Source organism: Cinclus cinclus, chromosome 4 (assembly GCF_963662255.1).
Source record: "Cinclus cinclus chromosome 4, bCinCin1.1, whole genome shotgun sequence".
Lineage (NCBI taxonomy): Eukaryota > Metazoa > Chordata > Aves > Passeriformes > Cinclidae > Cinclus > Cinclus cinclus.
Genome location: NC_085049.1, coordinates 18,469,962 through 18,491,570, shown reverse-complemented (window position 1 = coordinate 18,491,570; position 21,609 = coordinate 18,469,962). Strand labels below are relative to the sequence as shown.

General features: G+C 49.2%; 1 protein-coding gene across 7 annotated transcripts; it reads left to right on the top strand.

Annotated features, from left to right (window-relative positions):
- Positions 1–216: 216 nt before the first annotated feature.
- PFKFB3 (6-phosphofructo-2-kinase/fructose-2,6-biphosphatase 3) lies at positions 217–19,916 on the top strand. Of its 7 annotated transcripts, XM_062491730.1 has the most exons (16): positions 217–772; positions 4,970–5,095; positions 5,398–5,494; positions 5,751–5,817; positions 5,950–6,024; positions 6,327–6,383; positions 8,099–8,223; positions 8,932–9,139; positions 9,417–9,563; positions 9,703–9,807; positions 10,783–10,912; positions 11,090–11,152; positions 11,298–11,362; positions 12,911–13,081; positions 14,128–14,150; positions 15,985–16,669. In XM_062491730.1, exons 1-16 carry the CDS (start codon positions 694–696, stop codon positions 16,037–16,039), a joined length of 1,593 nt encoding a protein of 530 aa, XP_062347714.1. In that variant the 5' UTR covers positions 217–693; the 3' UTR covers positions 16,040–16,669. The 7 variants fall into 7 exon arrangements, with proteins under 7 accessions (XP_062347714.1, XP_062347713.1, XP_062347711.1 ...); XM_062491729.1 differs by lacking the exons at positions 14,128–14,150; positions 15,985–16,669 and adding an exon at positions 13,511–13,803; XM_062491727.1 differs by lacking the exon at positions 15,985–16,669 and having other exon boundaries at positions 615–769; positions 14,128–14,154.
- The last annotated feature ends 1,693 nt before the right edge of the window (positions 19,917–21,609 follow it).

The window sequence follows — 21,609 nt, the reverse complement described above, 5'->3', positions numbered from 1 at the left end:
GCGCGCTGCAGTGCGGGGGGCGGGCGGCAGGGGGCGGCAGCGGCCGCGCCGACATCCCCCCCCTTCATCTTCATCTTCATCCTCCTCCTCCTCGTCCTCCGCGGCGCCGCAGAGCCCGTCCCGTCCCGTCTCGTCCCCGCCCCGCCCCGGAGGCGGTCCCGGCCTGTCGGGATAGAAATAGGCGGCCCGGCGGCTGCCGGCACATCGTGAGCGGAGCCGGCCGGAGCAGCGGCGCGGATTGTGGCACCACTCCTTCCCCGGCTACCTCGCGTGGAGATCCTGCTTTTATTCTTCTATTTTTTTTTGTCAAGGGGGAAGATATATATTTTTTTAATATCTGTATTCTTTCGCCGCGCTTTCCATCGCGGCGGGGCTCGTCCTCGCTCCCTCCCGGCGCGCAGCGGCTGCGCTGGGGCCGTTCCTGCCCAGCTTTGTGCCCTGCAGACCCGGCCCTCCTCCTCCTCCTCCTCCTTCTCCCCCTCCTGCCGTAAAACCTTCACGAGGCTCCGAGCAGCATCCGAAAGCGCCGCAGCCGCTCGCCAAAACCACCGATTGCAACAAAAACCCCTTTTTATTTCTTTTTATCATATATTCCCCCCGCCTCCTTCCCCCCTCCCCTTTTTTATTTCTCCTCCTCCCTCCCGCAAACGCATCAAGGTGGACGCGGAGCGCAAAAAGACCTTTGTTCTAAAAATGCCCATGGAGCTGACGCAAAGCCGCATCCAGAAGATTTGGCTTCCCAATGACAACCACCCGGCGCTGCCACGCCGCTGTGAGTACGGGCACGGCAGCATCCCGGAGGGATGGGGATTGGGATGGAGGGATGCGGTGGGACGAGTGGGGAGCTTTCTCCTTTCTGTGCGCGCCGCGGCGGGGCTCTTTGCAGCATCCCTGCAGCATCCTCTCTCCTCGCCGTGCCCCAGCATCCTCCCGGTCCCGCATCCCACCCGCTGCCATCCCGTGACTCAGTCCCGGCAGCGGGAGGAAGGTGCAGCCGTCACATGGCCCCGCAGGATGCGGGGAGGTGCCGGGACACGCGTGGCCCCATTTCCACTGTCTGGGATTAAAAGGGAAGGGAGCAGGTTGTTCACCTCGCACCCGGGGCGCCAGCTCAGCTGGGATTTTCACCGTGTCAAGCTGCTCGCCCGGGGATTTATTAAGGGCAGAATTATGAATGGTTTGTGTGGAAGTGACCGTAAAGATAATCTCCTGCCATGTGACAGGACACCTTCCACTCGACCAGGTTGCTCCAAACTCCGTCCAATTAGTGTGTTAATTTTTTTTTTCTTGATGGGGAGGGAGGATTAGGACAATGGATTTAAGGGGAAAAAAAAAAAACAAACCAAACACCAGCCGTTTGCTCTTTACCATGTAACCCTGTGGAGATGAGGTGGAAGGCAGAAATTAGTGCTGAAACTTCTGCGTGGTTTTCCCTTGTCTCTGAAACTCGGAAGATAAAAATGTTTGGGTCATCCCGGTGTTACTATAAATCAAATCTTGAATCATGATGCAATCCGGAAGCTCAGGAAGCAGCTCCTTTAAGTCAGCCAGCAGTTACAGTGACAACCTGCCAGTTGTGCTACTACTAACTCTAAACGAGCATCTCAGGAATGTGCGGAGCCGGCATGGAGGGGGTGGCTCTCGAAGCCTGGCGAGGAATGGAAATGGCTTGGGTGAATCAGGCGGAATGCTTGTCTTCATCGGGCGTTTAAAGTCGCTTCCGATGTTTATTTACCTTGTCTGGACAGTCTCCCCTTCTAAATAATAATAATTCTTTTTAAAATAGATGTCCTATGAACTTGCCAGATGCTATTGCCAGTGGCTGTGGGTCAGGCACCCTGGAGCAGATGTTGGGATGCTCAGCCTGCGCCTGGCAAGGGCAGCTCTGCAGCGGGAGCTGCCGCGGAAATGGATTTCAGCAACAGGCTGCACATCTGGGTAGCCAAAGGGCTTTGCTTAGAGTGGGGTAAAGCGTCTCCCGGCTTAATGCTTTGCACGTGTGTCTCTGTGGCTGGATTTTTCTCAAGGACTGGCACCTCTGAAAGAAATCCCTTGTGCATGCAGTGGTTTTTTGCCACTTCATTCACCCGGTTTCTCAGAGAGAGGTAGCGGAAAAAACTAACATTTAATATATTAAGGCACCGAGGGGCTTATTAACAACATAATGTGGCTTATAATTATTTTTTCTTGGGGTGGGAACAAGCCTCGCTGTGCAGTGTGAGAAGGTTTTTAGGCTTTTTTTAGCTCACTCTTTTTTAACTCAAGGTATTTTAAACACGAGGTGTTACTAATTCCTCAACAGCAACAAAGAGCGAGGGCTACAAAGCTGGGTGGGAACGGAGGAATAACGGAGACCACGTCCAGCGCGATGCCTGCAGGGAGCGGGAGCATCCCTGGAGCATCCTCTGGCAGGAGGCTCCCCGGGTGTGAAATAATTAGCCTGATTGTGTGATCGCTGGTCCAGCGGAGGCTGCCGTGATTCCTTCAGCTGGCCTTTTGACGGCGATCCATTAAATTGCTGTCACGCCGCACGTCTCTCACGTAGGGGCTGGGAAAGTCGAGCCGTCGAAGGCGCTGGCTGGGCAGAGCCGGGCGAGGGGAGGGGGATGCTCCGGGAGGGAAGGGGATGCTCCGGGAGGGAAGGGGATGCTGCTACCTCTCTCCATCCCGTGCTTGCTTTTGATGCTTTTCCCCGTCCCTCCGGCTCGGTGGGTGTGGGAGCAGACGCCGGGAATGTTCGCATCCATCCTCGGGGCGATAGGATAGCGGTTCCACGTGCGGAGTGCGGGATCACCGGGAAAGGTGTTGGAATTGCAGCAGGAGGAAGCTGGGCAAAGGGGAATAGGACTGATAGAACGTGCAGTTTTGGGAAAATACTTATGAGGAGACAGTAAAAATGCCTGAAGTGGAGAGGTGGTTGTTTTATCCGACTTTTTATAGAACCAGATTTCCTTCCCTTTTCTGCTGTGTATTTCCCCCCACCTCCTTTTACCCAGTGGTGAAGGGACTTTCTGGCAAATACCAAAAGCGATGAGCTGCTCCTAAATATCTTCTGAGCCTGAAATTCATCCCTGCCCTTGACTTACCTGTCTAGATGTGATAAGGAGTAATGAATATGTATTGAAAACCCTGATAGCTTCCCAGCAGTGGTGAAAAGTGATGAATGAGGCTTTTGTGAAAGACTGGGAGCAAAACACTGGGTTCTGTTTCGTCCCTGATGCAAAGTTTCCTGGAGACTTCTGGTTTGGGCTCAGATTCCTGATGGAAAGTTGCTCACTGATGCCATGGTGTTTTGGGAGGTGCTTCCCAGGTGCTGTTCCATTGTCTGAGGGCAGCAAAAACTGGGGGGAAATTCCTGAATTAGGGGTGTTTAACTCTTGCAGCACCCTTTGGAGGTGACACATGTGTACCCCCACAGTGTCAGTCCTGGCCCTGTCACAGCTGTCTGGAGCCACAAGGACATGAAGAGTACCCAGCCTTGTCCCTTTACTCTTGGAGTGCTGTTTAATGGCCCCAAATCCTCTTGTCTCTGCTCTTTGAAATCCTTTGTCCAACGTTTGGAAGGTAGGGAAAGGTAGCATTTCCTTATTCAGGCATTCCTTCCTTTTCCCCTTATCTAACAAGTGTGTGGGTTTTGTGTAAAACAGACTTGCACCTATAGCTTGGATGAGGATGTGAGATTGTTAGACAGGGAAGAGTATTTTTATAGGTATGTTGCACAGCTCCCTTGTGCCCCAGCACAGAAAATTGGCACTAGCTGGCAAAAATCTTTAGGAGCTGCCCTGGGGTTTTGAAATGCAGCACTGAGGGGGAGGAGGTTGCACAAAGGGAGTGTGAGGGCAGCTCCAGCCTGGGGAAGGTGAAATCAATAAAACCAAAAAATATAAAATATATTTTAGGTAGGTTTTAATCTCTTGCCTGCTGAGTTTGCTTTGGTGAGAAACTTAGGAAGATGATGGGTGGCTCTTCTCTGCCATCTGGGTACCAGTGCCATAACTCTTCCTTGTGGCCTTAATTTGGTTTCTCCAGCGGCTGTATTTAATTTTTTTCTTAGAAGGCAAAGGTAATCCCATGTACTTTGCATCTTCTGTGGGTACCTCTGCTTGCTTGCCCTTTTCAGATCCACACTAACCAAAATCTACCCCGGCCCTGTCTCCATCCCAGGGAGCCCTGGCATTCCCTGGTTCCACCTTTACCAGCTGTGACAGGCAGGCAGAGCTCTCCACCCAGGCCATAATTAAGCTGGGTTTTATGGCTCTGCCACCAGCCACTCACTCCCTGCATTCCTTTCCTATGAGGTCTCTGGGCTCACTGTGGATGGAAGGGTGGGTGAGAAATCCCCTGCAGGGTCCCATCTGTCCTGCAAATGCTGCCTCTGAATCTTTTTTTGCCAGTTGTTTGATGTGGACCCTCTTAAAAGCAAAGAATCCAAGCAACCCAGTTTGGGTTTATGAGCAAAAAAAGGAATAAATCACTTGGATGTATGCTTTTAAATGCTGATAGTTCTGTGGTTCTCTTGCTTTGTTTGTCTTCAGAAAATCCAGCTAGTTGATTGTGTGCCAGCTAAAAATCTAGTCAAAGATTTTTGGGAGATGCTTTCTGTTGGATTAGACCTGGTATTCCAGCACAGACACTGCTGCAGGGATGGGTCCAAAATCCTTGGCTATCTTTGAACTTTTCATGGAAATGGCCAAGCCATTGGAATGTTAAGTTGTGCTTGCCTTGATTTTTAATTTTTTAAAAATTTTTTATTTTGGTTGCAAATGAGGAAGCGGAGGCACAGAGGCTCTCCAGGGAGCCTGGGCCAGCTGTTGGCTCCTTGCCTACTTTTCACCCATCAGGATGTTCTTGCTGTGGCTTTCAGGTTTCCTCCAGCTGCTGAAGGCTTTGGAAGGAGTCTGGATAAAAACAAGTGCCTTGATGCAGGATGAGCTGGAGAATTAACAGCTCCTGTTCTTTTTCATTGCAGCCTGTGGGCCTCAGCTTGCCAATTCCCCCACTGTGATAGTCATGGTTGGCCTCCCAGCCCGTGGCAAGACCTATATCTCCAAGAAGCTGACTCGCTACCTCAACTGGATTGGTGTCCCCACAAAAGGTAAGGCTGGCACTGGCTTGCAAGGGAAAGCAGGAGGTCTGGTCCTTGGGAATTCCTCTAGATCGATGCTTTGGGATATGGGAGGTAGTGGGGGATATTTCCAAGATCCCACAGGCCAAATAGCTATGTTTTCACATCCTGTTGCAGCCCAGGTTCTCCTTCACTTTGGAAGACCAAGGAATGCCCTGAGCCTTTTTCTCTGGGGATTTAATTGCTTGGCCCCATCTTGCTTTAACTGCAGAAGCTGCACAACTGAGTCATGCCCCTCATTTTGGTGGGTTTTTTGTGCTTTTTCCCCCTAGTTTTCAACGTTGGGGAGTATCGCCGTGAGGCTGTGAAGCATTACAGCTCCTATGACTTCTTCCGTCCTGACAATGAGGAAGCCATGAAAGTCAGGAGGTGAGTGTGGGCACCCTCTCCCTGACCCCACATGGGATGAAGCCTGTGTTTGGGAGCACAGTTACCCAGTTGGGGGGGGGTGGGGGGTGATGAACTGAGAAGTTGGGCTCTGAATTTCCCCTGGATCTGAATTTCCCCTGCCTGCTCAAGGAGGGTTCTGAGAGCTCAGAACTGCATCTGTGTAGGATTGGTAACTTCAGGGTGGCCACCACACCCGGAGGACATCAGGGCCACATGTCTGTCCCTTCTTTTGCAGGCAATGTGCCATGGCTGCCCTGAGGGATGTGAAGCTGTACCTGACGGAGGAGGCTGGGCAGATTGCGGTGAGCTCCCAGATGTGCTCTGGGGCTGGACAGCTGTGTCAGTCCCAAAGTCCTCTGCAGTCCCTTCTCTGAGGAGGGGCTCTCTGGAAGTCAGGCCCTTGTGGTGCTAACTGAGACTTCTTGCTTTTAAAGGTTTTTGATGCCACCAATACTACCCGGGAGAGGAGAGGGATGATCCTAAACTTTGCCAAAGAGAATGGATTCAAGGTCGGTGCCATGAGGCTGATGCCTGCATTGTCAAGTTCACTGTCTTGTAGAGTTGGTGCATCTTCTTTCACTCATATGTTTTCCTCATGCCCCTCCTGTGAGGGAGATTTCACTGCTGGGTTTGATTACAAATATGAAACTCTTCCTTCCTTCCCATGGGGAAGGAAACAATGGGAGTGGGCCAGAGGGAGAGGTTGGGTCAAGCACAGAGGAAGTTGGGTTGAGCAAGGAGCTGGCTGAATGTTACAAACATTATTGGTGGCTTTCAGCTGAGCTGAGCTGAGCTTTGCTTTGCTTCACAGGTGTTCTTCATTGAATCTGTCTGCAATGATCCCAACGTAGTTGCCACCAATGTTATGGTAAGTGTGGAACTGGTGGAAGTCTCGTGCTTTTGCTTTTCCTCCACAGAGAGGTGGGAATGGCATCACCTTCACAAGCTCTGGTCTTCATGGGGGCTTCAGTCCCCCTGGTATCTGCTGGAGGGATGGGACAGCACAGCATGGCACTGGCAATCTAGGAGGTTCCTGGAATGTGTGGATGATTTCCTTCTCCAAGTGATAGCACCTCTACTTGTTTGCTCTTTTATGTTGCACCTTGTTGTCACCAACAAGGAGGGGCTGGTGAGGAATGTGAAGCTGCAGGGCAGCCTGGGCTGCAGTGGCTGTTAAGTGAGATGTCAGGAGAGCAGACTTTGGCCCAAAGTATTGTGGGATAAAAAACCCAGGAGGAAAGATGGGCCCAAGAGAACTGGTTAATGTTCATGGATCAGCTTCTCCAAGTTCAGTTGTGATGCATTCCCAGCAAAGGAGCAGCCATCAAAAATGCCAGGATGAACAAGGAGCTCCTGGACAAACTCAAACAAGAAAAGGAAGCCTACAGAGGCAGAGGATGGAAGCAAGGACAGGTGGTGGCCTGGGAGGAATACAGACATTGTCTGAGCAGCCAGGGATTGGATTAGGAAAGACAAAGCCCTGACAGAACTGAGGGACTACAGGCTCAGTCTTATGCTCCATGATCTTCCCAAACACCAATATATTGTCCTCTGGAAACTCTGCTGAGGCACGTGGAAAATAAAAAGGTGATTGGTGACAGCCAACATGGCTTCACTGGAGGCAAATAGTGCTGACAGTCAGGGCCTGGGACTGAAGAGTATCTCTTCCTCCTGCTGGAAGCTGTTGTCCCAGTGGACCAGCATTTGGGAGGTTGCACACAGCCTTTGCTACAACAAAATGCTCAGTTTGCTACTTTTTTCCCCCCCAATTTCGATTTTTTTTTTTTAAATCCCTTTACTTGAAACTAATGCTTGGAGGGTGAGAAAATGATCTCCTGGCTGAGCATTAGATTTTGCTCCATGGGGAACTGCAGATGAATGGTGCTCTTAGTGCTGGATCAGTGTGGAAAATACACTCCAGGCCTGGAATGCTACCACATGTGTTGATCTGTTGTGTTACCCTGTTGGTTTCAGGACTGCTTGTGAAGTTACCAATGTGTAATGATGCTGCTGTTCAAACCTAAATCTTCAGGCAAACAGCCTATTAGATTAGTTCAGGCAGTCTGTGAGAGTTGTGAATATTCACATTGCCTGTTTTTTCAGCCCAACAGCTTGCAGCAACTAATGCACAGAAAGAGGTTGAGTGTTGCCATCCTACTGTCCTGCTGCTGAGCTGGGATAAGCATCTTGTCTAAGCTTGTGCACTGCCCTTTCTCTGCTTGAATTTGAACCTGATGGAGTTTCTTTTAGCCATTAGGAAGATGAGTTTTCCTGATGTTGGGTGGTGAAGTGCTACCCCAGCTCTTGGGAGAATGGGAATGGACTGAGTGTCTGTACTAACAATGCAATGATTGGTACCAGATTCTCCCACCTTATGCTTGGTTTTGGGTCTGGTTTGCTTATTTTCTGCTGTGTGATGAGTGATGATGATAAAGTAGTCATTGCTTACTTTCAGCTGATCACTGGATCTTGGCAGAACTTTGAAATTCCAGATTAATATTGTCTGGCTTGGAAAGCTTCCTAACCTCTCATTGTGGCATGTTTTTTTTTTTTTTTTTTTTTTTTTTTTTTTTCCTGTTGCAGGAAGTAAAATTGTCCAGCCCAGATTACCGGGACTGTAATTCCACTGATGCCATGGAGGATTTCATGAAGAGGATCAATTGTTACCAAGCCAGCTACCAGCCCCTTGACCCTGATGACTATGACAGGTAAGAGACCTCAACTTTTTGAGCTGCCTTGAGCACCTGCCCTCTCCCAGGAGAGCAACAGTGAAGGGTGGAGCTGTATTTCACTTTGTCTTCAAACACTTGGCTGTGCTAGAACGATTTATGGCCAGGCCTTGCCTTCAATTCAGGCCTTTTACAGGAAAATGCTGGTTTCCCCAGGCCCTGTGCCTGGGAAATGGCACTGATGCCTTCCCAGGCTCTTGTGGGCTCAGATGAGCTGTTTTCAGCCTTGTTCTACAGCTTAGGGAAAGCACTTGAGTTTGAGTGGTTGAGGTGCTTTTTTCATTGTCCCAATTATAGGGACTGCTTGCCTCAAACCACAGGATTCAGCAAGCCCTGTGTCTTCTGCCTGGTTGTTGTGTTCCTTGGAAGAGCTTTGCTGTCCTGCCTGACTCTGCAGGCACCTCCCAGCCTTTCCACTGCTCACAAACATGTCTGTGTGCCCTCCACTGATTGTCCCAGTCCTGGGGAGGAGCATGTTCCCTGGGAGTCCTGTTTAATCCTCTTTACTGCTGCAAGAGGAGGGGTGGGAGAGATTACACTGCTGCTATTCAGCTCTCCATGAATCCCCATTACCTGTTCGGCTCCCTGCTGAAAATAGCCTGCAGGAAATCCTTTGAGCCTGTGATTACATGGACAGAGATAACTCACAGGGCTGCTTTTGAGAATGACGTCTGTGTCTGTCCCCAGGGAACTTTCTCTCATCAAAGTCATCGACGTGGGCCGGCGGTTCCTGGTCAACAGGGTTCAGGATCACATCCAGAGCAGGATTGTTTATTACCTGATGAACATCCACGTCCAGCCCCGCACCATTTACCTCTGTCGGCACGGGGAGAGCGAGTTCAACCTCAAGGGGAGGGTTGGAGGGGACTCTGGCCTCTCCAACAGGGGCAAGAAGGTGAGGGAGAAAGAATAATCCCCTGTGGCTTCCAGCAGTGATATGATTGTAATAGATGCTATGCCTTGGGTTACGTGCATGTTCGTGTGATGTCAGCTGGGCTGCTCAGAGCCCATCTGTGGCTCTTGGGGATCGATGAATGAGTGGCTGCCCTTCCTCTCAGAGCAGAAGGCTGACCTTTCTGCCTATGGAAGGCTACACTTACTGGGAAGTAGGGAAGAAGGCCCATTGGCAAGCTATGGACCAGGAACTGACCTCTTTTTACTATGTCTCACAGTTTGCAGAGGCACTGAACAAATTTGTGGAAGAGCAGAACCTGAAGGATCTCAAAATTTGGACCAGTCAGCTAAAGAGGACAATCCAAACAGCAGAGGCTCTCCAGCTGCCCTATGAGCAGTGGAAGGCACTCAATGAAATCGATGCTGTGAGTATCTGTGCAGCCAGAATAGCTGATGGGGCTGGTTGTTGCTTAATAAGAGAAAGTGAGGTTTTGTCTGGTGGCTGTGGTGGTGCTGTTTGACTTGAGCATGTCCAGTAACCTCGTGGTTGTCCTGCCCTGGCAGGGTGTGTGTGAAGAAATGACCTATGAAGAAATCAGGGAGCAACATCCAGAGGAATTTGCTCTGCGTGATCAGGATAAATATTACTACCGTTATCCTTCTGGGGAGGTAGGTCTGCAGGGACACCTTCAGATACAGGACTTTTACTTTAAACATGGCCTTTTTTTCCCTCATTCTGCCCTCTACCCTTGAGCAGAGGAGCAGTGAGAGAGCCAAGAAATGAGAATTAAGAGATCAGGGCTCGTGTTTACCTCTACCTTGAGCTCCTGTGAAGTCTTGGCATATGAAAATAAGAAATAATGTCATTTAGCAAACAGTCCCATTGACTTTCTAGCAGATTAGTAGGGAAAGGTCTCTGGAGGTTTCTAGTTCAACCTCCATCATTATATATCTGCTCACAGTTTTGTGGTGCCCCAATTTTCTTTAATTTCCAAAAAAAGTATTTTCACCTTTTTTTCAGTATTATTCCCTAAGGGTTGGCGGTAATCTCTCTGTTCCTGCTCTCAGAGTGTGACACAATGAGGTTGAAATTGGCATCAGTTCTGGATGATACTTTAGGCTGTGAATTGAGCTAATTATCCCCAAATTGAAAGTCATGCCCATAGACATTTCAGAAAAATCTCTGGAGGCATCCTCATGACCCTGTATCTAACAGAAGAATATTATGTGGGGATATCAGACATCACCTCTAGGTGTCTGGGGCTCCTGGCTGCCTGTCATGTTTTTTTGAGGCTCTTCAAAACCCTAGGGTTTCTCAGGTTGCTCCGGACTTCTCAGAACTTTGGAATCCTGTACAAAATCAAATATCAAGATGATGGAGAGGCTCTGTCTTCAGAGCCCTTATTGCTTACCTTAATTCTCCAGGGCTAAGCTGTGATTCACTGAGATGTGAATGGCTCCTTCTCTTACAGAAGAATTAGAAGTTCCAGAGTAGCCTGAGGATGAGGATTTATTTGGTTTTAGTAGTTTGTTGGTTTTCTCAGAAGCATGAAATCAGGAGGTGTGCTGAGACAAGGACAGTTGTTTCTTTGGGATGCTCGTTGCATTGATCCCATGCCTCACCTCCCTTCCCTTCTGTCCTAGTCCTACCAAGACCTGGTGCAGCGCCTAGAGCCAGTCATCATGGAGCTGGAGAGGCAAGAGAATGTCCTTGTCATCTGCCACCAGGCTGTCATGCGCTGTCTCCTGGCATACTTCCTGGACAAGAGCGCAGGTGAGCTCCCTGTCTGGCAAGAGGATTGGTCCTGCTGGGGGAGGGATGATGGATGCAGCTCTGGGGAGGTAATGTTCACATCCAGGAACATGCATCTCTCTGCTGTGGGATGAAGGTGTCTGGGCCTGCCTTTGGGAGGGGAGGTGGGATAACCCTCCTGCTTTGCTGTCTCTGCAGATGAAATGCCCTACCTGAAATGCCCCCTGCACACAGTGTTGAAGCTGACCCCGGTAGCCTATGGTGAGTGAGACCTTCCTAAACATGCCGGGGGGGTTGACTTGTACCTTCTCCTGAATCCAGGCTATCTGGGAGAAAAGCAGGGATCTGTGGTGGGGCAGTTGGTAACATCCTGAGTTTGCTGTTATCTTTGTGCTCCTTTCTGCAGGCTGCAGGGTGGAATCCATCTCATTGAACATTGAAGCAGTCAACACACACAGAGATCGACCAGAGGTGAGTGTTGCTTTTCCCTGGAGCTGTCCTTTGGTGTGCCCCTCCTGTCCCCTGTGGTCAGCTGGCAGTGGGAACTGCCAAATCACACCTGGGGTGGGCACTGGGAGATAGCTCAGCTGGGTGCTTGGAAGTGCTGCTGGAAGACTAGGAGCATCAGATGTGCTCTTGGTCTGCAACATCATGGCCAGTTGAGGGTTTTCCAAGGGAAAAGGACTGTTGCATGTTCCTGCTTCCCAGTGTGTTTGCCCAGGGTAAACTCCTCCCTGGTCTCTTACTTTCCCTGCATGGTCATCCACTTGCCCAAGCTGTGTGGAGCTGTGGATGGGAGAAGGTACCTTCTCCCAGATCTCCCAGCTGGCTGGCAGAGCCTGGGATCAGAGCTTGCCCTATATCTGCCTCTGAGGGTCTTTTTCCTGGTATGCCTGTGGCTCTCTGTCATTCTGCAGGGTGGGAGGTGGCAGTGCTGGGCTGGGGATGCTCTGTGGAGGAGACCCTCTCCTGTGGAGAAAAATTCCTGTAAGGTTGGGTCTGTCTTGCCAAGTGCTCCACTGGAGCCCAGAGGCCAGAACAGGGAGGATGCCAATCAGTGTCAGGGCTGGGCAGCCCCCCAGAGTGGGCTACAGGGACCCTGGCAGCACCCATACCCCAAGATGCTGGGCCACTTCGAAGTTGTGCTTAGTGGTGGTGGAGCCCAAAATGATGCTGAACAGTTGGGGCTGTCCTCCTTTTGGCCCACATCTCCTTTCCTTTGCTTCCCCTGCCAGGTGGCAGCACCTGAGCCTTCTGTCCCCACCCCTGCAGCTGTAGGGGGGAAGGCAGTCCTTCCCCTTGCATGGGGCCATCAATTCCCTGCTTTGCCACCCTCACTGGAGATGGCAGCGCGGCCTCACGTTGGGGGAGGGGGGGGGGGTAAGACTCGTGCCAAGTGCTTGAGTGCCCCTGCTCAGCTTTGCCTCCATCCCTCCTTGCTTGAGTTGGAGCTTGGTGTGATGCTGGCCCTCACTGGCTGCTCTGCTCCCACTTCCCAAATCTTCCTGATCAGCCTGGGCTGGCTCATCTTCCCTCTTCTTGCTTTCACTCCTCTCTCTGGGTGGAGGGACCAGCTTCGAGGAGGAGACTGATGGGCACCTCTGTGTTGTGCAGAGGCATGGCTTGATTGCTGCTGGGTGTGTTCAGCTACCTGTAGCTACTTTTTTTGTCAGCTGAGACTCAGTTGAGGAGAAAATCTGTCTCATGTCTGAGTGCAGAGCCTTTTTCTTTTTTTTCCCCTCTCCTTCTGTGCTCTTAAACATTTTGCATTGGGGGTTCTTTTTTTTTTTTTTTTGTTTGTTTTTTTTTTTTTTTTTTTTGTGTCTAGAGCCTTTCAATGCATCTTTTGCTCATTGACAGTGACTGTGGGGGAAAAGCAGAGGCCACTTTAAGATAAAAAAAGAACCAAAACAACTTGCTTCTTTTTTTTTCTTTATAACTGTCGCCTTCTTCCTTTTTCTTTATTTTGCTTTATTTTTTTATATTTACTTTTATTTTCTTTGTCTCACTTTAATTTAGGAAGCAAAGAAGGGACCTAACCCGCTCATGAGACGTAATAGCGTTACCCCTCTAGCAAGCCCAGAGCCCACCAAAAAACCTCGCATCAACAGCTTTGAGGAGCATGTGGCTGTTTCTTCTGCCCTGCCAGGCTGTGTTCCTCAGGAAGTGCCCACGCAGATGCCGGGACAAGTTAGTTGAACTATTTTTTTTCCTCTTTTCCTTTTCTTTTTTTTAGTTTTTATTTTTTTTTTTTTAGTTTTTTATTTTTTTTATCTTGTTGTTTTATTGTTTGTTGTCTTCCTGTCACTCCTGAAGCTGAGGAACTGCTTGCACTTGTTATAATCTGTGCTGCTATCTGAGATGCATCTTCCTTCCACGGCTGCTGTCCCTCCCTGCCTTGGGTCACTGTTGATACTCTTGAGTTTTGAGAGTGTCATGAACTTCCAAGCTCTAGGCTGCATTAATTTAGTACCTTCACCATCCAGCATCAACCTCCTGAGGGGTCTCCTCCCTGGAGTGAGCAGGAATGAAGGGCTTGTGCCTTCCCTCTGGGTGTGCTTAGCTCCGTTGTAGATCTGGGCATGGTAATAAATCAAATGCTCTTGTGCTTCTCTTGAGGAGCTGTCAAGACTCATCTTTGGCTGGAAATGTCTCCTTCATCCTGGAACTGTAGGCAAAATGGACCAAAATTGAGTAGAAGGCTCATGGTGTGATGAACCTGAGTGAAACCCTGTGGGTAGCTGCCATGGTACTTGTGTATCCTCTCCTCTTTCACTCACCCAGGAAGGGACACAGGAAGAGAGGCCTTGCTTGCTGCTTACTTTTCCAGGCACAAATCCCTCTCCTAAGCTCACTAAGGAGTCCTATATAATCTATAGGAGCCTTTGCCATGCTTCCCTTCCCCCCCAGCTGCCTGTCTTGCCCAGCCCGCTGTCCCTGTTGTCTGTGTTGGTGTGATGTCCTTTCTCCCCTCCTCACCCAGACCTTGGGCAGGTTAGGAATAGCTCCTTGCTCCCCTGTTGCTCTGCTTGGTTGTTGCTGTGCATGAGCCTCCCAGGACAGCTGGGTTTGTCTCAGCTCCCAGGGCTCTGCTTGGGCTGCTTGAGCCTCACAAGAAACCTTTTGCCAGCTCTGGCTGCCTGGTGCCTCTCGCTGCTGTCCACTGTCCTCTGCCTGGTGTGGCGTGGAGTTACTGATGCCTCTCTGTTCTTTCTGTTCTCTCTGTCTCTCTGCAGCCTTTACTAGGGAAGGCATGCCTGTAAGTACCTTCTTGCGTCTTATTCCCCCTTCCAAACCTTTTTTCTGTGTCTCTTGCCATCTTGCTGGGGTTGTTTTTTTGCAAAATCTGGACGGAGTGTGGCTTTCTTGGAGTTAATACTTTGCTGTTTTGTGGGGCAATTTGTTTTAGGAAAGGTAAAGAGGAGACTCCAGGTGCTGGTTTGTATCCTAGCTTGATGAAATGTCCCAATTTTGTTGTGAAATTAAGTAAGTTGTCGCTCACTCTGATGCCTATGGGTAATGCTGTTGGGTTTTGCTGGAGTTGTCTCCCCTGTGATAACATTGTACTGTAGGTGAGAGACCTGGGTGCTCTATCCTTCCTGAGGGCTCTGAGTTGGGTCTGTGACTGATGGCACCAGAGAGGTATCTGAGAAGCTTCTGACCTTCTCAGGAATGGGTTTTCTGGAGCTGGATGATCCTGGACCAGCCATCTGCAGTTCTGCAAGTTTGGATTTTAGATACAGTCAGCCTAGATGTTGTGGGCAGCGTGAATGGAAATTGTTCTTCTCTACCTCTATTAAGAAAGGAAAACATCTTGAGTGTTTGATGTAGCAATTATGAATAATCAAGACTCTGGTTTGGCTTAGTGCTGTTATATCCCTGAGTAACAGAAACAGGACAGCTCCTGGATAAATTTGAAGCCTTTGGACTTAATTAGTGCTACACTGAGTTGAGAGCAGCAGTTGTTGACATGTGCTCAGATATCTTCTCAAAGACTGGGAAGACTTTGGGTCTGAGCTGATACTGGGTGGTGTCCAGGGGGTCTTTTTGCCCTCTGGGGCCCAGTTCAAATCAGGATGCCTGTGAGCATGCCCTGGCTTGGGTTGTTCTGTGGGCTGGAGATGGAGGGATCTGTTCTAACATGGCCAGGCCAGAGCTCAGCTCTGCTTGCCTGTAGCAGCTGTTGAAGCTCATGTTTCCTCCTCTTTTAGAATAAACATTTTTGAGAAAAGAGAAGTTAGGTCTGTAGCACTTGGCTTTGCTGGTAGATGGGTTGGGTGAGATCACTGTGCGAATGTAGAGGTAGAGTTGTTCAGCATGGCCTGCATGCCTGTGATCCTTCCCTTGCTGCTCGTGGCCACTAAAGCCCCTGATGAAACCTGGTCCTCTTGGGTTGCTCTGAAAGCATTTTAGTTTTTGTCCATCCTTCCCTCCATGATTTTCAAATCTGTATTGTAATGAAAGGCACTGCATGCATTAGTGCTGGCTGGGACACTGAAAATGCTCTCTGGTGTTGAGTTTGGGGGATGTGTCAGATTTTGCTGGAGCAGGCAGTGGTGGTTACCCACACCAGATGCAGGCTGGCAGAAGCAAGTTTAAAATCTCCATCTGCTGGGAGCCTGTCGCCACCTCCTAGTGTGGGACTTAAGGGCTGCTTTTGTGGCACCCATAAGGACATGCCAAACCCAAGGCTTGGTGACCTTTACACTGCTGTTAGCTCTGGGAGCCTGCTGTCTTGTACACTGGTTTGGTCCCTCACTGTCACCACTTGTATGGGGCTGGGGAGGTGAAGGCTACCTCCTTCACAACTTGCACCATGGGCCTGGCTTCGTAGTGAGAGCTTCTCTGCATCACCCCTCACTGCTGGGGCCTTGAGTCCCATCCAGGAGGGCCAGGGGACACCTGGAGAGGCTGGGGATGTAACTGAGACCTCAGAGTCCTCCTGGCTGTGGGATTGAGCTGACTGGGGGGTGTGGGACTACCTAGTGTGATGATTTCTTTTCCTTTTGCTTGGTTTGTGGTATGAAGTGCGCTTTTGAACAGTCACCTGATCCCCTCCCTTCTTCTCCCCTTCACTTTTCATGCTTAAAAAGAAGACCTGTTTGTCACTTTCTCAAAGTTTTCTCTTTGCTAATATTTCCAAGGTAAATGGCTGTGGTGCATGTGGCTTTTCCTAACCCTTCTCCTGTCTCCTTAGATACAGAGAAAACAGCTCAGCCTCCTCTGCCTCATAGCCTGGCTGGGATTCCTGGTGCTTGTTAAGAGGCAGCTTAGGTAGTAAATGCATTAAAAAAAAAAAAAAAAAAACAAAAAACCAAAGAACACTTAAAAAAAAAGAGAATCCTTCGTAGCTGTTTCCTAGTCCTTTTTTTCCCTACCTTGTTTCATGTAGTTCTGTGAGTTGGGAAATGTCCTTGTTGGTTTCCTGGGCTTCTCCTGGCGCAGATGCTCTCCTCATGGCTCTAGTCCTGCTTGTGTTTAGCTGGTTGTCTCTGGTTTTGTGGTCCTCACCACCTGCTGGTGGGTACCTGCTGTCATCAGTCTGGACCAGGGCTATGTCTGGAGCATCTCTTGGGCCCATGAAACTTCATGGGTTGTCACCAGGGGAGTTGTGCTGCTGCTCCACCACCACTGGTGGTGGCTAGTCCTTGGCATGGCCAGTGGGAGCTGCCTGTTCTTGGTGTTGCCAAGGATGGACAAGCAATGACCTCGTCCTTGGCAGGTGGGGGGGGACACTGCCCACCCTCAAGGGGAGCAAGGGAGAAGTGTTTAATTGTGCTGCACGAATGAGCACTGTGGTGCCCTGTCACATTGCCTTGCATGGACCAAAGAGCAGCTGCAGACAGAGTGGGGTGGGAGGGGGTTGCCTTGGGTTTAGCTCAGTTTTTCAGTATATCTAAAATCTAACGCTGTAGTTAAAGCCAGGCAATGCCTGAGGAGGGGTTGAGTAGTGAGTCAGTCACCTGCCTCTCTCCTGGGGCGGGCAGTGTCCTCTCCTCTGTGGTGGGTGCTTTGTAGTGACCCGTGCGTGGCTTTGTTCTTCCTCATCCCCTTGTTCACGTGTTCCTAGAAGGTGCTGCTGGCCTGGAGCCTGACCCCAACTCTTCTCCTTCCCCTCTCGTTCCAGAACATGAACAGCTCCCAGAAGCCGTCGTGACTCCGTGAGCACCGCCGGCGCTGCCAGCTTCTCATCCCATCGCCATTCCCGAAGCTTGCTCACCCACCGGCCTCTCCGGCTGCGGCGAGCCCCACCCTGGGCTGGCTCCGCTCACGCTGCCCGTTCACACCGCAAAACCCCGCGCTGCTCAGGGGGGGATGCAGGAGAGCCGAGGAGGAGCAGCCCAGCTCCCTCCCGGGGTCACCACCAGCTCTTCAGGCTGCCGCGTTTGCTCTCCTCTCCAGCATCCTGTTAGGTTGTAGCGAGCTGTAAAGTGCTTCTGTAGTGCACAGGAGTTTAATTTTCTTCTCTTTTCAGTGGTTTTGATCTTCTGTATAGATGATTGGTACCCATCCATCTCTGGGTGGGGTGTGTATATATGTGGATGGTGCAGGGTTAGCAGAGAAATAGGGGGAAGGGGGGTGGGTAAAGGGGTTTTGCATTTTTTTTTTATATTATTAATGTTGTTAATTCCTTTTGAATAAGCCCCTAACATGCTGTGCTCATCCACACTACAGCTGGTCACACATGCCAGCCTGGCTCATGCAGACCTGTGAGCATCAGGAAGGTAACTGTGGGAACTCTTCACTGCAAGAACTGCTAGGTTTAACAAATAAAAACCCAACCCATTTTTTCAATTCTTTTTTTTTTTAAATCAATGTACCTTAAAGAGGTTTGCAGAGAATGTAGATCTGTTGCTAAAATTGGTTCAAAGATGCCTGTAGTGCGTGAGGAACCATGCTAGCAGAAGCTTGGGTGATGTTTTCATCTTGGGGAGCACCCAGGGATCATCTGAGCTCAGGCATGGGTTGAATTCTGGGGAGGCTGAGCACTGTTTGAGGTGCCGTGCTGGTACTTCATCTCCCCTTTTTTCTTTTTCGGATGAAAGTGGAGGTGTTGGGAAGGGTTTGAATCCTGAGGCTTAGATGCATTTTGCAGACAAACAGGTCTCATGGACGTGGCCAGATGTCTGGCTGGGTTGCAGGAGTCTGACTGCAAAAAGCCACAGGAAGGGACAGTTTTGTCTGTATTTTTTAAAATTTTATACACGTGTGTGTATGTATATGTGTATACTTAGAAACTGCTTGGTTTTTGCACTTTATTTGTGGCAGAAGCATAACTACTTTATTTTTTTCCAAGTTGTGCCCCTTAACAGGGGAAGCCTGAACACAGGCAACTTTTTCTGTTTGTTTTTAACTGTATTTTGCATGCTGGAAAACTGTGACTGCAAAATAATAGTAGTTACAGTGTTTGAGGTGGGGGTAACAGCGTGAGATCCTGACTGACTCCATCAGCCAACTCCCAGTGGTTTGATCCATAAGATGGCAGCCTGTCCTGGGCTGGGAGTCTGCAGTTAGAAATGCAATTAACCACTACTGTTTTGTGCAAAAGTCTGTGGATTTTTGAACTTTAAAATTTTTTTTTTTCAGTGTTTTTTTTGGTTGGTTTTGGGGTATTTTTTTCTCCCCCCACCTATGTGCAGCATCTTCTCCATGCCCGTTTTTTTTGTTTGTTTTTTTGTTTTGTTTGGTTTTTTTTTTTTGGGGTTTTTTTTTGGCTGGAGGCAGGATGTGAAGATAGCCAGCCCCCACTCCTGCAGCACTAGGCTGGGGAACTGGAGCTGGGCAACCCTTTGGATTTATCCTTCCCATGGCTTTCCCCACTGTCCTGCGTAGGGAACACCATCCCCACAGATAGGAGCAGAGAGGCTTGGTGGAGAAATGCCTTTTTTTTGTGTGTGTGTGTGTTTCGGGGGTGGGTTTGGTCTGTTTTTCCTTTGGGAAAAGGTGAACCATAGTGCCTCGCGCTTTGGCCTCGTGCTCGGAGCGGCACCTACGGCAGGAGGGCATCAGGGCCATGCTCAGCCCGTGTCCCCTGGGGGTGACAGTCCTGGCAGTGCCCTGCCTGTGTGGGCTTGTTCATATGTGTATCATATTCCTGTACATATAAAACAAAGGACGCTCCCCCCCCCCCCCCCCCCCCCGCTTTATTTCTGTTTAAATAGCCTCATTAAAAATGGACTTCTCCCTCTGTGCCCTGGCTGGCATCTGTGCTTTTGGTTTCTCTGCCTTTCACACTAATGAATGTTTTGGGGAGGCTACTCGCTTGGCTCTTTTCAACTTCCTCCTTCAAGGGGAGTTTTATCTCTTCCCCTCCTCCTGCTGCACAAAGATAAGCCAGCAAATACAAACATGACATCTGGCTGTCCTGAGATCAATCCTGTACACGTGAAATTGTGCTTATGTTTTGGTGTGTATTTGTGTGTGTGTGTATATATAAATATGTATAGAGAAAAAACAAAATGGCCCTAAATTTTCATCCTTTGGTAATGTGTCTTAGTAGGTCTACAAAACCTGCAGTTTGAACATGGTGGGTTTTTTTTCCAGCATTGGGAAAACTACTCTGAGTCCCTCTTTGCTGGAGGGGTTGGTGGGATAGTGTCAACCTGGTGCCATCACACCTCCTCCAAAAACTTGCTGTCCATATTTTGGTTAACAGAGCCAAGGATTGTGCAGTTGATGCCACAGCCAAGGCAGACTGGGAGACCACACCAATGATTTCTTCCCCCACCTTTTTTTTTTCCCCCCCCTCTGGTTTGTTTTCCTTTGTGATACTTGAGTTTATTTTTTTTAATTTTTATAGCAAAGCACTCTTTTTATTTATTTAATGTATACTGCAAAGCTTGGAGAGAAGGGTGTAGTTACTTGGGATTACTTTTTTTTTATTTGTGGTATGTTAACTGTTCTGTATATACACCTGGAATAATTGCCTGATATAAAGCTGTGCCAGCTTAAAAACAGGGTCTGCCTTTCAGAAATTTGTATATTTTGCAGTTGCTGGACCAATAAAATATCTTGTTGAAATACAGATGTGACCTGGTTCTTCCTTGTGTCAGAAATCATGCTCTCAGGCCCTAAGGGTTACCATGTGCCACCCTGTGCTGCCTCACATGTGTTCCTCATAATTAAAAATTCTCATAAAAGTGAGATTGTGGATGCTGCATGCCTGGAAGTGTTCAAGACTAAGTTGAAGAGGGCTGGGACTGCCCTGACATAGGGGAAGGTGTTTTTCAAACCATTCTGTGAATTGTACAAGTGTTAACACCTCCTTAGGACAAGCAAATACCCTTAAAGCTCTACATGCTACATCACTCTGGAGTAGAAAAGTGAAAGGCAGGACTTTTCCTGCCTAGATCTAAATCTAGGCTGCACATTAGGCAGGACTAAGAAGTTATTCAAACCTAGTCTAGTTCTTGAAATTAAGTACCTGGATGTTAATGAGGGCTGGACAAGAGTTGTCCTCTGAGATTAGGGCTGTCTTTGCCCTGAAGGCAGGGAAACAGCAGCTGCTACCTGCAAGAAAAGTGCCCTGTAAACCTGTGTGTGGGCTTTTTATGAATTGAATATTAATTTATTGTTCCAGAGAAAAAGTGAGAGAAGGCAGGGAAAGGTGTAATTTGACATGATTTTCTGGAGGACATTTTGGGTGAATGCCTCTTCTGTGATTAGAGACCTGTCCCACTATAGGAACTGCATTTCTAAAAGCTTGTGAGGAGCAGAAGGGGCTAAAAAGTGCAGGGTGTTGTGCATCCCAGCTCAGCCCCATGGTTTGGCTCCTGCTGGTTGATGTACGGCCAATGCTCTTCCCTGGGCTGGCAGAGACAGAGCTTTTTGTGGTGCACGGGATCATCTCCCTTCTCCCAGTGGTTCTGTGCTCCAGGCCCTCTCACCAAGGAGGATCTCTCATTTTTAAGTGTGACTGAAGCATCTGCAATAATGTTTTCTAGGTGGACATGCTGAGGTGTGAGCTGTGGTATACTCACCCACCCCTGTGTGTATTCTGAGAATATTCCCCCTGCTCTCCGGGGAAATCCAGCAGCCATAAGATTTTTAATATTTTTTTCTTTTTTTTTTTTTTTTTTTTTTAATCTCTAGCAACCTGGCTGTCTCCTTGAACCAGTCAGAGACAAAACACTTGTGTTTTAGGGTGAAGAGTGTAGCCTTGCACCCGCCTCACAGGGAGTCCTGCAGGGGCTCTGATAACACCTCCAGCCAGGGTGGGCTGAGGACACACCAAGCCACAACATCAGGGCAGCTCCCTTGCCCTCCCCAGGGCAGGCAGGGGCTCTTTGGAAGCTGTGATAAAACCTTGTCCTTGTGGGAAGAGCACGGGGCGGGGGGGGGGGGGGGGAAGGTTTTGCCTCTCTGAGAATGGCTTTGGGCAGCATTTCCAAGGCTGCTCTGCAAGAAAATCCCCCACAGCCTTCAAAAATCTGTCCTCTTTCCATGTACACGATAGGGCTTGTGTTATGCCACCCCCAAGTAAGGGAGGGGAATCAGTGCCATCCCAGGCAACATCCTCTGTTTTTCTTCCATGTGATGCGTTTTGTAGCAGCAACCCAGAGAGGAGAAGTTCCTCCAGGCAGTGCAGCTTTAAAGGTTATACTCGACAGCAGGAACATTTCCCTGCTCCCAGTCAAGTCCCATTTTATTAAAAATAAAAAACAAACAAAACAAAAAACCAAACCAAACAAACAAAAACCCCCAACAACAAAAAAAAC